A 13532-nucleotide genomic window follows, 5' to 3' on the forward strand; every position below is an offset into this window, starting at 1 on the left:
AGAAGCTTCACAAAAACAAGTGAAAGAGAGGAAGCAGGAACTCAGAGATACAGGCAAGAAATAGTTGTCTGTTTCTCTAACCCACTTTTTTGTTTTTTTGTTTTTTTTTTTTTTTTTTTTAGATTTTTTTTGCAGTATAAAAGCAATCATTCAAATGAGGCAATGCCCCTCAGCTGTAGTTGTCTGTTGACTGGGTAAGAAAAGTCCTTTAGTAAAGGAGAAATTTGGTAAACTGAGTTCCCTTGCCATGCTAAATAGTCTATCATGCCCTTTAAAGTTTATCAAGGAACTCCACCTTAAGGTTATGGCCAATAAAGTCTGAGAGAAAACTGTTGTCTTTGTTATTTCCAGAACAACTTGTGAGTCTGACAATGTCAATTTTTATCTTGTTCCTTTCACCAAGTTTAAAAGTCTTAGTGTAAATACACATTGTAGTGTTTTCTATAGAAATTTCAGAGTCTGTAAACCCAGTTTCACCCATCCTACATTCTGGTAAATGTAGACGATGACTCCAGCCAGTGGATGGGTTCAGTGAACACTGAAGAATGCCAGCATTTGAGAATTTAAACAGGGAAGTAAACAGTACTCCCTGTCACAGAAACCTACCCCATTATCATTTTGCTTAGGGTCTGCAATTCCTCTTAAGTCCTTGCTGACAGATTTCTGTAACACACAAAGTATGCTTTATCAGGAACTGAACTAGCTATTGCTAGCAGCACACATGTCCACAATGCACACACATGGGTACACACACACAGAAGGCCACTTCTTGCTCCATGAGAAACCATCTAAGGCAATTCATTAATGGAAGGGGAGGCCGAGGACACTTCTGCTTATAGAAAGTCCCAGGAGAAGCCACTAGCTCTCATAAAGGTGTGACTCGCCTAGAATATGTCTTATAAGAGATGTTTCATGCATGTTTACTGAACCCCACTAGAACTATCTTGGATATGGACCACACAGGTTCTGCAGGGAATGCAGTTGGAAATTTGCATGCACAGCTTTTGTTAGGCACAATTTGAGGTCCTTTTCAGTGAGAGTGAAGAATCCCAGACAAAAACTCCTCTGACCACAGCCTCTCGTTCATCCAGGGAGCGCTGCAGAACTGAGAATCTTAGTGTGTTTTCCATCTCTTAGCTCTGAGTATGAGTTACCTTCCTGTGTGACTTTGAAGATACACTTAGAGTTGGGTCACTACTAGAGAATCTGTGGAATTCTTTGTTTTCACCGTCTTAGTTAACTGAGGGTCCAGAGCCCTGGAGCTGATCTGTGAAAAGTATCATTGATTCTGTCCCTCAAAAGCTGGGTCCAAGACTGGGGTGACATGAGTAAGAAAGTCATTTATAGAGCAGAACATAAATAATAAAAACAAACTCAATAATTACAGTGATGAATACCAGCAAGATCACTTCTGGACAGTCACGCAAATGTCTCTAAACCATAAACCATATCATGGAGGTTCCCGGACATCCATGCTCAATGTTTACTATTCCCAAATAATAAGAAAGTGGAATTAGTCTACATGTCCTTCAACAGAAAAATGAGGTGATGAAAATATTGTACTATACACAATGGAGTTTTATTCAGCCATAGAGAAAAAGAAAATCATGAAATTAGCAAGAGGTTGGCTAGATCTGGAAATTACTCGGTTAAGTGAGTTAACCCAGACTCAGAAGGGCAAATATCTCATGTGTGTCTCCTATGTAGACCTTGGCTTTTAACTTTGCATTTTGAACGTGGCTATTGACCACAAAACTAAAGGGTACTTGAGATGGGAAAAGTGCGTTTAAGGAAAGCGGTGGGAGGAAACAGTAATAGAACACATATGACACAAAATCAGAAAAGAGACTGCTAGGGGGAAAAAGGTACAAGAGAAGTGGGAGGAATGAGGATGAGAAGCAAGGAAGGAAGATAAACAATGTATGCATGCCAAATGCCATACTGAAATCCATAACTATGCATTTTAACTAAAAGTTGTTTGTTTGTTTTTTTAAATCACAGTTAATCAACAAAGCTTATGACCAAGTATGAACATTTTAAACAAAAGGTGTCCCCAGGAATTCAGGCTCAACACATTCTCTCTGGCATAGCCCCACCATGCCAAGCACTTGTTCTTGCTAGAGTGAGTTAGTTATATTTCAACCCAATATCTTGGTGATGTTCCTGGATGTTTTTTCAAGGAACTAATAGCAGTTAAGTGACAACAGAATGAGTTCTACACAAATGGACACAGCCAACCAAAGGACTAGACATACCAGTGTGATGTAGTGAGGACTTGAAAAGCTGGAAGGAACTCTTTCCAAGGACTCTGCAGCGCTCTGTGATGAAAAGATGTTATTAATCTCCAATTAGTACTCAAGAAAGGATCACTCTTTCTAAGACCACAAAATATCCTTTCTAACCCTGGACAGAGACCTAGTAAATAGACAAACAATAAAAGAGAGCAATCTTCCCTAGATTGCTGTCTTACAAATGAGTATATCTAAGATCTGTTCTATAAAGAACACATATGGAAAAAGATCACATCTTCTTAGTATGCTGTTGTATGAGAAGCACAAAGTTGCTCTGCTAGTTGCCCAATCTCAAAAGTTCCGTTGGCATTCTGAAAGGCTAAGGTCACTTACATTGTTTTGGACCTCAAAGCTCTTTGGGTGCTCCTCAACTGCCTATGAATATACAGATATGCTTGACTGAGATGCCTCTTTTTAATTTATTTTCTGCTAATTCCCCAGGAGACAGTGAAACAAATAGAAGGCATGGCCCAACAGATGCAAGACCTTAGACTGACTGACAGTTCTTGCAAAGAGAAAAATTCAAACATTATTCACTATATATACAAATATAATGAATATATATTATTCATTTATATTATTATGTATATGTATTATATATAGATATATAATGAATACATATAATTTATTATATAGGTGTATATAGTCACATATATACATAATCCATACATAAGTAACTAATTTTAAGTGTAACAAATATATATAGTGAATATATATTATTTTATATTATCATAAATATAATGTCTTCTCCAAACCACAGTTTTGATGAGGATTGACCTTCCATGGGGAGTTAATATGTCAAAAATCATTATTTGAATGATTATTATTCGTATAATTCTGTAAGTAATATAAAGCCCTAAATAAGAGGTTTGAGAGACCAGAGCTTCCTGTAAAGTCCATAAAATTCATCTTCAGCATTAAGCTGAATTATTCTGACAATCAACAGATTTCTTTTCTTAGAGTATTCTACTAATCCCCCTCCCCCCAAATGCCAAAGAGCCGTTAAGGAGCTTGTAATCTTGTTTGTTTTGTTCCTGATACATGGTATTGTACAGCTGAAGCTGGTCTTGAACTTTGGATTCTCCTGCCTTTGTCTCGTGTGATGAGATCCCAGAAAAGTACAACAGTGCCCAACCTAGACTGCAGCTTTGCCAAGTAACAGATATGTCCCAGCTCCATGTAAGTCCTTGGTTGGCCTCTCTGACAGTTCCCCAACTTTCACCCTGTGTTTTAGAGAACTTCGATTTGACTCTTAGTTCATGAAATACACCCATCTTAAGGAAATGTTAATTAGGAAAGCAACTGCAAAACACGTAAGATGTAATAGAAAATTAACATATAGTAAGTGCTAAGTAAACACCAAATATTGTGTTGTGCATCAACTTTGTTATTTAAACCCAGGGCCAACTATGTGAGATTGACACTAATAGCACATATTTTCATGCCAGAAAAATCTTCATGTACATTTGAAAATATTTCATACAGTATTTTCTGTTCATAAAAACAGACTATCAAGATTTATTTTTAACTATCTCAGGGTTAACAATGTCATAGCAAAAGGAACAAATTGATAAAGAGATGATAAACTATCATATGCTAAGGGAACAATGGAATTATTCCCATAAATGTCATAGTGGAGTTCAGAAGTTTTTGTTTGTTTGTTTTCTCAGTGGCCTATGTGCATCATAAGGGTAGAGAGCAGATGTTCTGCAAGTATTAGACAAAACTCAGAATTGTTGGAAGGAAAAGTGTTCAAAATATCTAGTCCTGTGCAATCAGACTTCCACCAAAAAGCCTCAAAGTTCTGAATTATAAGACACTGGCATCATAGGCTGGAATGATGTCTCAGTGATTCGAGGTGCTTGTTGCTCTTGTAGAGGGCCTAGGTTTGGTTCCTAGTGACCTGGTCACTCACAACTGCATGTAGCTCTAACTTCAGGGCCTCTAGTACCCTTTTCTGGCCCATGAGGCACCAGCACCCACATGGTGCCTATAGATACATGCAGGCAACATACTCTCATAAAGTAAAAACAAATAAATCTTTTAAAAAATACTTATTACTCTATTTTTATTGGTAGTGTATCTAAAGACAGCTGACTAATATCAAAAATATTTTAGGCTCTCCATCTATGGCATACCTTGTTAAATGCCTTGTAAGCATCTTCCACTTAGCTTAGTTTAGGGTTAGTTCCACAATAAAAACTTATATTTGCCAGAGAGATGGAGCCAGTGAAATCCTCAGTTTGCTAACACAAGCCTAAGGACCTGAGTTCAAGTCCACAAACTTACTTAAAGGTGAGAGAAGAGAAATGACTCCATAAAGTTGACCTCTGACTTCCCTCTCTCTCTCTCTCCACACACACACCATATGTTTAATATATTAACATGTTGACATATATTAACAAGAACAAATAGAATGCCCCAATAATAAAAACACATGAACATGCATGCGGCAGTTCATCAGCTATCCCACGGGAAAGTATCTCACATGTAGGGGATGGATATCTGTCAAGATTGGCTCACTCCTTGTCTGATGTTCTTCAGGAAAGTATCCTTTATTCTCTACTCCCCGTATTTCTCGAGCAGAGCTGTAAAGGGGAGAAATGGAACATTGACATATGCTATGGGTATAAACAAGTGATTATAATTAAACCACACACAATTTAAGTGATAGGTAGCTTGTACCTTGTATCAATCCAATTACAGTATCTCAGAGAGAAAGGAATACCCATTATTTAATGAAAGAATTGTACAGATTTTCAACATGTAACAAAGTTTAAGAGCCACAGGGAGAAGCATCTGGATATGAACATGTAAAAGTTGGGTTAGGTATTCTTATCTGATCTTTAGTAGTAGACTCAGATCTCCCTGCATTGCTGTTCAGTGACTGCAAGGTTAGTATGTACTTAGTGATGGCTCCCTGGCAAATAGTATGCAGACATACCTTTGAACTTGCTTCATCTTAATGCATTTCTGGTAACGGATTAGTAATATGACAAGTCCAACGCCAATAATAACCATGACAAGCACAATGACCATGATGGAGACACCTACAACGTAAAAACAAATGAACAGGATTTCAGCTGGGCATCACTTTTAGGACAGTGGATTGCTAACAATAGTTGCAATTTCATCTCTTCCCTAAAGGACTTTCACTCTCCTTCCAACATGACACAAACTACAATTTGTAATGCAGACACTATTGTGGATGTCAAGAAGTGCATGCTGGCAGGAGCCTGCTACAGCTGTCTCCTGAGAGGCTTTGCCAGAGCCTGACATATACAGAAGCAGATGCTCACAGCCAACCATTGAACTAGCCATGGGGTCCATAATGGAGGAATTAGAGAAAGGACTGAAGGAACTGAAGGGGTTTGCAACCCTATAGGAAGAACAACAATATCAACCAAACAGAGCTCCCAGGGTCTAAACCACCAACCAAGGAGCTATGGAGGGACCCATGGCTCCAGCTGTTTATGTAGCCTTCTTGGGCATCAATGGGAGAAGAGGCCCTTGGTTCTGTGAAGGCTCAATGCCCCAGTGTAGGGGAATGCGAGGGCAAGGAGATGGGAGTGGGTTGGTGGGTTTGGGCACATCCTCATAGAATCAGGAGGAGGGGGAATGGGATAAGAGGTTTCTGGGGAGGGAGTGAAATTGGGAAATGTAAATAAATAAAATATCCAATAAAATGACTAAGCATAAAAAAGTTAAAAACCAACTTCAAGATTCCATGATACTTAAGGAAAGCCATAGTCAGCATGAACATGTCTGTATGTTAGTTTTTAACCAACTATAGAAAAAGCCCACTGTGGCTTGGTTTACAGACACCATATGGCTAGGAAATACATTAACTCTAAAAGGCAAATAAAGTAAATTTAGTTTGGGTCTCCAAACATGTAAAACAGTAAGATGGGACCATAAAATTTCATGCAGAAACATAACAAACCCATGGTAGATGGGAAAAGGTTTTTCTTGGTGGAAGACTTTGGATATATGTGAGTATTGTATTCTAGACTGCTTACTGGTAAGGTTTAAGGCTTCTCCCCACTCCGTAATTATTGATCCTTCCTCACACTGGCACTCAGGTTCGTTGTCATCCACCTGCAAGAGCAGTCAACCATATATTGTTATTGTTATTGTCTCTGTTGTTGCTGCTGTTATTGCATGACTGATAGAAGCTGTGTTTTATAGTTCTCTATGTTAGTATTAGTTTTGTATCAGGCATATATATATATATATATATATATAATACTTGAATATATATATATTTAATACATATATATATATGTATATACATACATATCTTAATACATTTTAAGTGACCAACTTGGTTTAGGGAAAATGTTCCTCCCAAGTATAAAGTATTGAGCTGAAAATAAATTTAGAGTTTGTGTGTTTTTGCCAAAGCTTTGGTCTAATGTTGATACTGGTGTAATTTAACTGTAAATGACATTCAGGAAAATTAAACCTTAAACTTCATGTTTAAACCTTATATGTATGTATATAAATGGGTTTCTAAATTATCAATCTGACAATGCATTTTTACTCACACATCAGTGATGCTTATGTGTAATAATATCTCAGTTTGCTCTTTGCACTAATTTTGTTGTTTATACAAAAAATGTCAATAAAATACATTGTTCTTTAAAAGAATCAGCATGCTTCCACACAGGTTCAAGAGTAAAGGTAAAGGTAAAAATGTCTGCAAGACACTACTGTAAGAGGCAACGACACCTTACATTGTTCTCATCGCATGGGGAGGAGCAGATAGTTGAGTTGTAGGCCTTCTCCATTTCTATGCATTCGCCATTGCTGCAAACCTAGAAGGGAAGGAAGCAGCTTGAGCAATGCAGCTCATGAGACGTGGGAATTCATAGTCACTTAGGAAGTTACACATTCCTTCTCATGTGGTTTAAGTGCATGTTTGATGCAACACTAGGGCAGGTTGCTTCCACAATGGAGACACCCATCTCAGTCTCTCTGCTCTCAAGCTCAACTCAGGTATAATGCTAAAAAATTTCTTGCATTGATTTTGCCATCTTTGTTTAGCCCAAAGATAGCATCACAAAGATGGTTTTGCAGTTCCTCTAAGCCAATGCATGGAATGACCTCCTTCCCCTTCACTTTCTTGTTCTTCCTCCTCTCCTTTTATTTTCCAGTCTTCCACCCTTCCTAGCTTCCCTCATCTTGGGCCTCATCTTTTTCTGTTAGCACTGTACTCTAACCAAGCAGATGGGAACCAAGGAGCCCTCAGTTGTGTGTAGGTAGGAATTTCCTTCCAAAACAGACGTTTCTGTACTTTGATGTTTGTTGAAGAGAGTTATTCCTACTAATAAAGATACTGACTCAACCTTAGTATCCATCAATAGATGGATGGACGAAAAAGTGTTCCAAACATACAATGGAATACTACTTAGCTGAAAAAAAATAATCTAAGCCTGACGTTTGTACATTTGTGGCATCTTGAGTAAGTGTGGGAGGCGGGATATGTGAGCTAAGACAAGGGCAGAGACAGGGAATTCTCAATCATGTGTGAGAGATAAAAACTTAATCTTAAGGCAGAAAAACCTGAATTTTGGCTTCCAGAGACTGGTGGGATAGGAGGGAAAGGAGAAATTGGCACTAGTTAACAGGTTTAAATTTCCGGTTAACGAGGAAGAATAATTTTTAGTGGTTCATGGTCCAGCAAAATGATTGCAATTGATAATTTACAGAATATTTCAAAATAGTTAATAGAAAGGATTTTGGATGTACCCAACATAAAGAAATGGTCACAATTTAAAGTGGCATCTGTCCTAATTTTTCAGGTTTGTTTACTCTCACTCTATGTCTGTATGAAAAAATTATACTGAACTCATCAAATTTGCATGATAATTAACTACAGATCATAATAATTGTTAAAAAACTAGAAGATCGAGTAAAAAAAACTTGTCTGTACTAAAATATTATATTGTACTTGACAAATTTTCATGATAATTAACTATAGGTCGTAATTGTTAAAAGCAAGAAGATAGAGTAAAAAGCCTGTCTTGTTTTCTATCTGTTAAAAAAGAATAAGTACATCAAGTCAAGCTGCAATCTGGGTAGTCACAAAGCTCCGTGGGCATCTAGCTCTCTTCCTGTAAATCAAGTATGCGCTGGCTCCTACACCACCAGGAGAGCATTTCTGTTGGGAATGCTCTGTATATGACATTCTCAAGTACGCTGGTCTGTAGACCACGCAAATTCAGCCCAATTACTGAAAACCTAGTACTTAGCCAGTAAATATGGTGCATGAGCCAAATAAATGGAGGGTGCTTGTCGACATCAATAACAATAATCAGTATAGAAGCCATGTGTGATTTCATTAGATGCCTATTTTAAGATGCCAATTAAACAAATTTACAGCAATTACATACAATTTAGTATAACTACAATTAAACAAGAATACTATTACCATATCATTTCTACCCTCTCCCTTATTAATTTACAGGAAAAGTTGCCATTGTTTTCTCTGTTTCCTCACACAGAAACAACCCCCCTTTGAAACCAGTGACAGCAACGGATGATGCTGTGAGTCCCTGAACCAAGAAATCAGGATCATACACAGAGCTTTTCTCTTACCATTCCATCTCCACATTTTGTTCCAGAATTAACCAGGCCCATGTCTCTAGAATTGTGGTACAAAAACATGGTTTTGCATTTGATGGTCATATTCTGCTTCACACTGTTAAGATTATAGGCCTTATCCTCTCCAAGGCGTGTTGAGCGTCGGCCTCCTGTGCAGTATATCTTTCCACACTTGAGATCTCTGAAGGAAAAACAGAACATTTTCAGATTTAGGACCAGTGACCAAAGCAACTTCGAGAGCCTAGACAATCAGCTCAGCCACTCTCCTCTAACCCCAGTTTACTGGCGTGGTACTCTGAGAAAGCTCTCACACATTTAAAGCTCCAACTCTAAGAACTGAGATGAATAAAGTATGCAGAAGAACCACAGGAAAGATTTCTCAGTGCTCAAGACTCAGTGCTCAGTACACAAAGAGTATTTCTTAGTAAACCGGATTAGCATAACTTGGATGGGAGCAGTAAGAAGCGCTCTGTTTTGACATTGACTAATTCTGGCAAGGCTGGGGGTTGCTGCCCTTGCAACATTCAGTGTACAGTTTTGTGGCAGTTGGTAGTTACTGAGATGGAAGTGAAGGGCACTCACTCCTTTCCCACCTCGTGGGTATGGAAACAAAAGGTGAACTTGGCTGAAGGATAAGTTAGAAATAGAGGTTGCAGCCAAGAGATGCTAGGTGAAACCTTGAAAGAATGTCACAAGTTATATTGTTCCCAGTTGTACCCCAAATTCTTTGAAGACACTAAGAAATATGGACTTTTCAATCCACCTCCTATTTTGTCACATGTGAAGGGCCGTGTAGAATACCAGCACACAGATGCAGAAGGGACCTTAGCCAAGTAGCTCAGTCTCCCTTCCAACCTCCCCTTTCCAGGAGCATGTGTCTTTAAAGCCTCCGCTGCTTTCCTTTGCTCTTTTATCTTATCCCTTTGAAAAGTAGTTTTCATTCCTATTTGCCCTGGTTTGGTAGCATTCTTCTCCCTTGCTCTCCTCCAGTCTTACCCCCTCCTTGTTCTTCAAACTCCCGGACCCCAGCTAATAAACACAGAGAGGAAATTTAACCAACGAAGGGAACCGGGGGCCTGTACTCGGACCCCAGCTAATAAACACAGAGAGGAAATTTAACCAACGAAGGGAACCGGGGGCCTGTACTCGTCCTAATTCTCTGCAGAATTAGGGTAAAATCTGTCAGAGCAGAGGCCTCTCGAGGGTTTTTAATGCACTTCCACAGAGATCTGTTTCTGTTGGGCACTTACTTCTCTTCACAGGGAGCAAATGTGTTGCCCTTATTTTTGCAGTATCCAAATCTGTTTCCTTTTTTATTCATCCTGTAGCAAAGGCTGTGACTCTCTTCTGCTCCTGGTGTTTGAAATTACGTGGTAAAATAAAAGAAATAAAAACATGAATATTAAGAATGATAAAGCACTTCATTTCCTAACATAGTTAAGCTTTCCGAATCAACCCACAAAAATGATTCAGTAGAATGGAATCAGTAAATCACAGAGAACTAATGTGTTTTAAGTGGGGATAGAGATACGTAAAGGCAGCATTTGTACACTGGCTCGAACACAGAGCTAATCAGTTATACTGGAGTTAAAGTTAGAAATAGAGGTTGCAGCCAAGAGATGCTAGGTGAAATCTTGAAAGAATGTCACAAGTTATATTGTTCCCAGTTGTACCCCAAATTCTTTGAAGACACTAAGAGAAATATGGACTATTGTCTTGGTCATTCATTCCTGTGACTGTATCTCACCACCAATGAATAGCTCTGAGCACTGGTCATCCCGGGTGGGACACAGTCCCATAAAGCAGTAGCCTTCTCCATTCTTGCAAGGAAACCCGTTGGCTTGGAATTCGTCTTTAGGACACTCAGGGGAGTAGCCAGTACACACTTCTGAAATATCGCATTCATTTCTCGCTAGTCTGCATATGGCCCCTTCTTTCTTCATCTGTTGAAGAGAAACAAATGTGCAAATCTTTGATGTATGAGTTAGTGAAACTGAACACACAGCCGGAGAGCTGATTTTCTTATCTGTAAGAGACTGGCTCATAGTTGTCTTCTCAGTGCAAAGAATTATTATGATTTTTAGATGCCGTGATGTTCATGGGACTCTAAGATGAGAAGATGGTAGGGTATTTTTAAAAGCTTTAGCTGTTTTTATGTATGTGTTTTGCCTGCATGTATTCATGCCTGGGGCCCACAGAGATCAGAAGAAGGAGCCAGATTCCTGGAGCTAGAGAGTTGCAGGCATTCACGGTCTGCCACGTGGGTGCTGGGAACCTGACCTGGGTCCTCTGCAAGAACAGACAGTACTTTTACCTGCTAAGCCTACTCTCTCGCTCAAGATGGTGGTTTTGAATTTGGTATAAGAAAGCCTTGGGCAGAGTAGACCTAGGCACACAATGGTAAAATGGGATATTCTCATCTACCTTGCTTTTTCTTCATTCCTTGCTCTATTGCATCACTCCAGTGAATGATGCATCGCACAGAATCTCTGTCACCCATAGATCCAATTTCACAACACCAACTGTCACAATCCCCTGCCTCTCATTGCTCAGGGGATGACACAAGCACATTCTTTTAAATGTGTGGGGTCCCTAGAAAGAGTTGAAGATATATAGAAGCTCTCTTTGCGAGCTTGCAATCCAGAGGAGCTAAATGAGTGTCTGCAAACCTTTGGAGACATGGTTTTTAGTCATTGTTTGTCTTGCTCCGATATCCAATCATTAAGTGTTTAGTATCTGTGTATACTCTGTTCTCCCTTAGATAAACTATTGTGGGACACCAATTCCCCTCCACAAGTTCTTGAGTTTGAGCAGACTGGTACTGATTGACACATGGGCAAGAATGGTGTTGGTCATGTGATGGCACCCCTAAAAAACATCAAGCAATGCTCAGCCTCTTCTCTAGTCTCCATATGAAAGCACCACTTGGTTCAAACACCAACACATTTCAGGTTAAGCATTGCTGGATGTTTACAAGGAACACTCCATCTTGGAATTAGCACTGCGGAACCACCCATGGCCAGATAGTGCTTTGTTATTCCACACAGCTAAGCTGAGAACACAGACATCCTTGGGAGTGAGTCAAGAGTCTCACCTGACATGATTCACAGCACTCTCCTTCCACACAAGTGAATCCTGGCTTCAGGACACATTTGTGTGCGTCACAGCAAGGATTGGTGCACTCCTGGCAAAATGAAAAAGAAGACATCACAAAGGTGTGTGTGTGTGTGTGTGTGTGTGTGTGTGTGTGCTCCTATTTGATGGTCTCATTAAGTTGTACTCCTCCTTCAAGAGCTCCATGTAATGCAGGATCCTTGGTTTTGGTGTGTAAATAAGATTGCTGTGAGTTACTGGTATTGGGGACTTATACTGTATTGCCTTTTTTCATGTTCCTTCATTACTTCCCAGCTTATGAACTCTCATTGGTGGGAACAGAATCCAAAGACAGTGACCTTCCAGCTTTCCCATGGTGTCTATCCCCCATTGCTTCCTTGTGCTAAAGTCTGATGTGAGGTAATACAGTTTCTAAAATCTGATCTTGCATCTCTGGCTTGGGATGCCACGAGTTTCAGATCTTGCATCTCTGGCTTGGGATGCCACGAGTTTCAACCTAACCTGTATTTCCTCTTTTTCCCCCCTCTCGTAAGACGTCCTCTTAGTTGTGCTGCCTACTTGGACAAAATTAAAACTTCAGAGGCAGGTGTCTGTCTGCATCAGATAAAGCCTCCATACATTAGCACAGCGCTGTGGAATGTTCCAAAATATGCATAGGGAAAATGGATCTGTGTCCAAAGTCAGCAGCCTTTTGTTATTGATCTTAGCTGTTGAAGACTGGTTCTCAAGCTCTCTAAACAGGTCAGTCCCATTCTCATTATAGAGTTTCTTGATTGCTGTCCTATTAGAACACTTTGAACTGTGCAGTGTCTAGGGATAACAGAAAATGTTGCCCACATACCACAGTCTCAGCAACTTGATGGGCATGTAAATTGCAGCTGCACTGGAGACCTAGTATGCTTCATATTTTAACACATCCCCAGAGGTTTATGTGCACTTGTTCATTTGAGGCATAAGTAGTGGAGGATGCATATTTATTTGATGAGCTTCTCAAAGAAAAAGCTTCTAAAAGCAGACTAAGAAATAACTTGAAATTTTGCCTCCAAAGCTTTTTTTTTTAAATACTTGACACTTGAATAAGTATATGAAAAATTCAAAGGTTATTTGTCCCTCTATTAAAAGACACTCTTCTATAATTACAGCCACCTAGCTATGATATAGACAACCTTTCCAAGGCTCTAAGCAAAACTTGACTGACTAGGAGAGATGTTTTGTAAGATAGCCACCACTTACTGCCTGTGGCTGAGGGATCAGATTTAGGGTTACTTCTCACAAGTCAAGATGTTAAGGTGTAAGCCAGACAAATGGAATATTGCTGATCTCCAGCAAGATCACCACATATGAGTTGAGATTTCCTAAGATGGTTTGAAATGTGGGCTGCTTCAGGTCTGGGATCTGAATGGACAATAAAAACAGCTTTCTCCAGTGTACTGGCTAGCTTTGTGTCAACTTGACACAGCTGGAGTTATCACAGAGAAAGGAGCTTCAGTTGGGGAAATGCCTCCATGAGATCCAGCTGTA

General features: G+C 39.4%; 1 protein-coding gene across 1 annotated transcript in view; it reads right to left on the reverse strand.

Moving 5' to 3' along the window:
* Positions 1 to 13532, reverse strand: part of Adam7 (ADAM metallopeptidase domain 7) — a 36166-nt gene that overhangs the window by 912 nt on the left and 21722 nt on the right. The window contains exons 13-22 of the mRNA XM_021204047.1: positions 11992 to 12081; positions 10645 to 10840; positions 10148 to 10250; positions 8892 to 9078; positions 7028 to 7108; positions 6311 to 6389; positions 5236 to 5341; positions 4780 to 4879; positions 2256 to 2318; positions 607 to 663 (exon numbers count right to left, since the gene is read on the reverse strand). Of these exons, the coding sequence (XP_021059706.1) occupies positions 607 to 663; positions 2256 to 2318; positions 4780 to 4879; positions 5236 to 5341; positions 6311 to 6389; positions 7028 to 7108; positions 8892 to 9078; positions 10148 to 10250; positions 10645 to 10840; positions 11992 to 12081 (1062 nt within the window). The remainder of the gene's footprint in view (positions 1 to 606; positions 664 to 2255; positions 2319 to 4779; positions 4880 to 5235; positions 5342 to 6310; positions 6390 to 7027; positions 7109 to 8891; positions 9079 to 10147; positions 10251 to 10644; positions 10841 to 11991; positions 12082 to 13532) is intronic.

This window comes from Mus pahari, chromosome 8 (assembly GCF_900095145.1).
Source record: "Mus pahari chromosome 8, PAHARI_EIJ_v1.1, whole genome shotgun sequence".
NCBI classification, from domain to species: domain Eukaryota; kingdom Metazoa; phylum Chordata; class Mammalia; order Rodentia; family Muridae; genus Mus; species Mus pahari.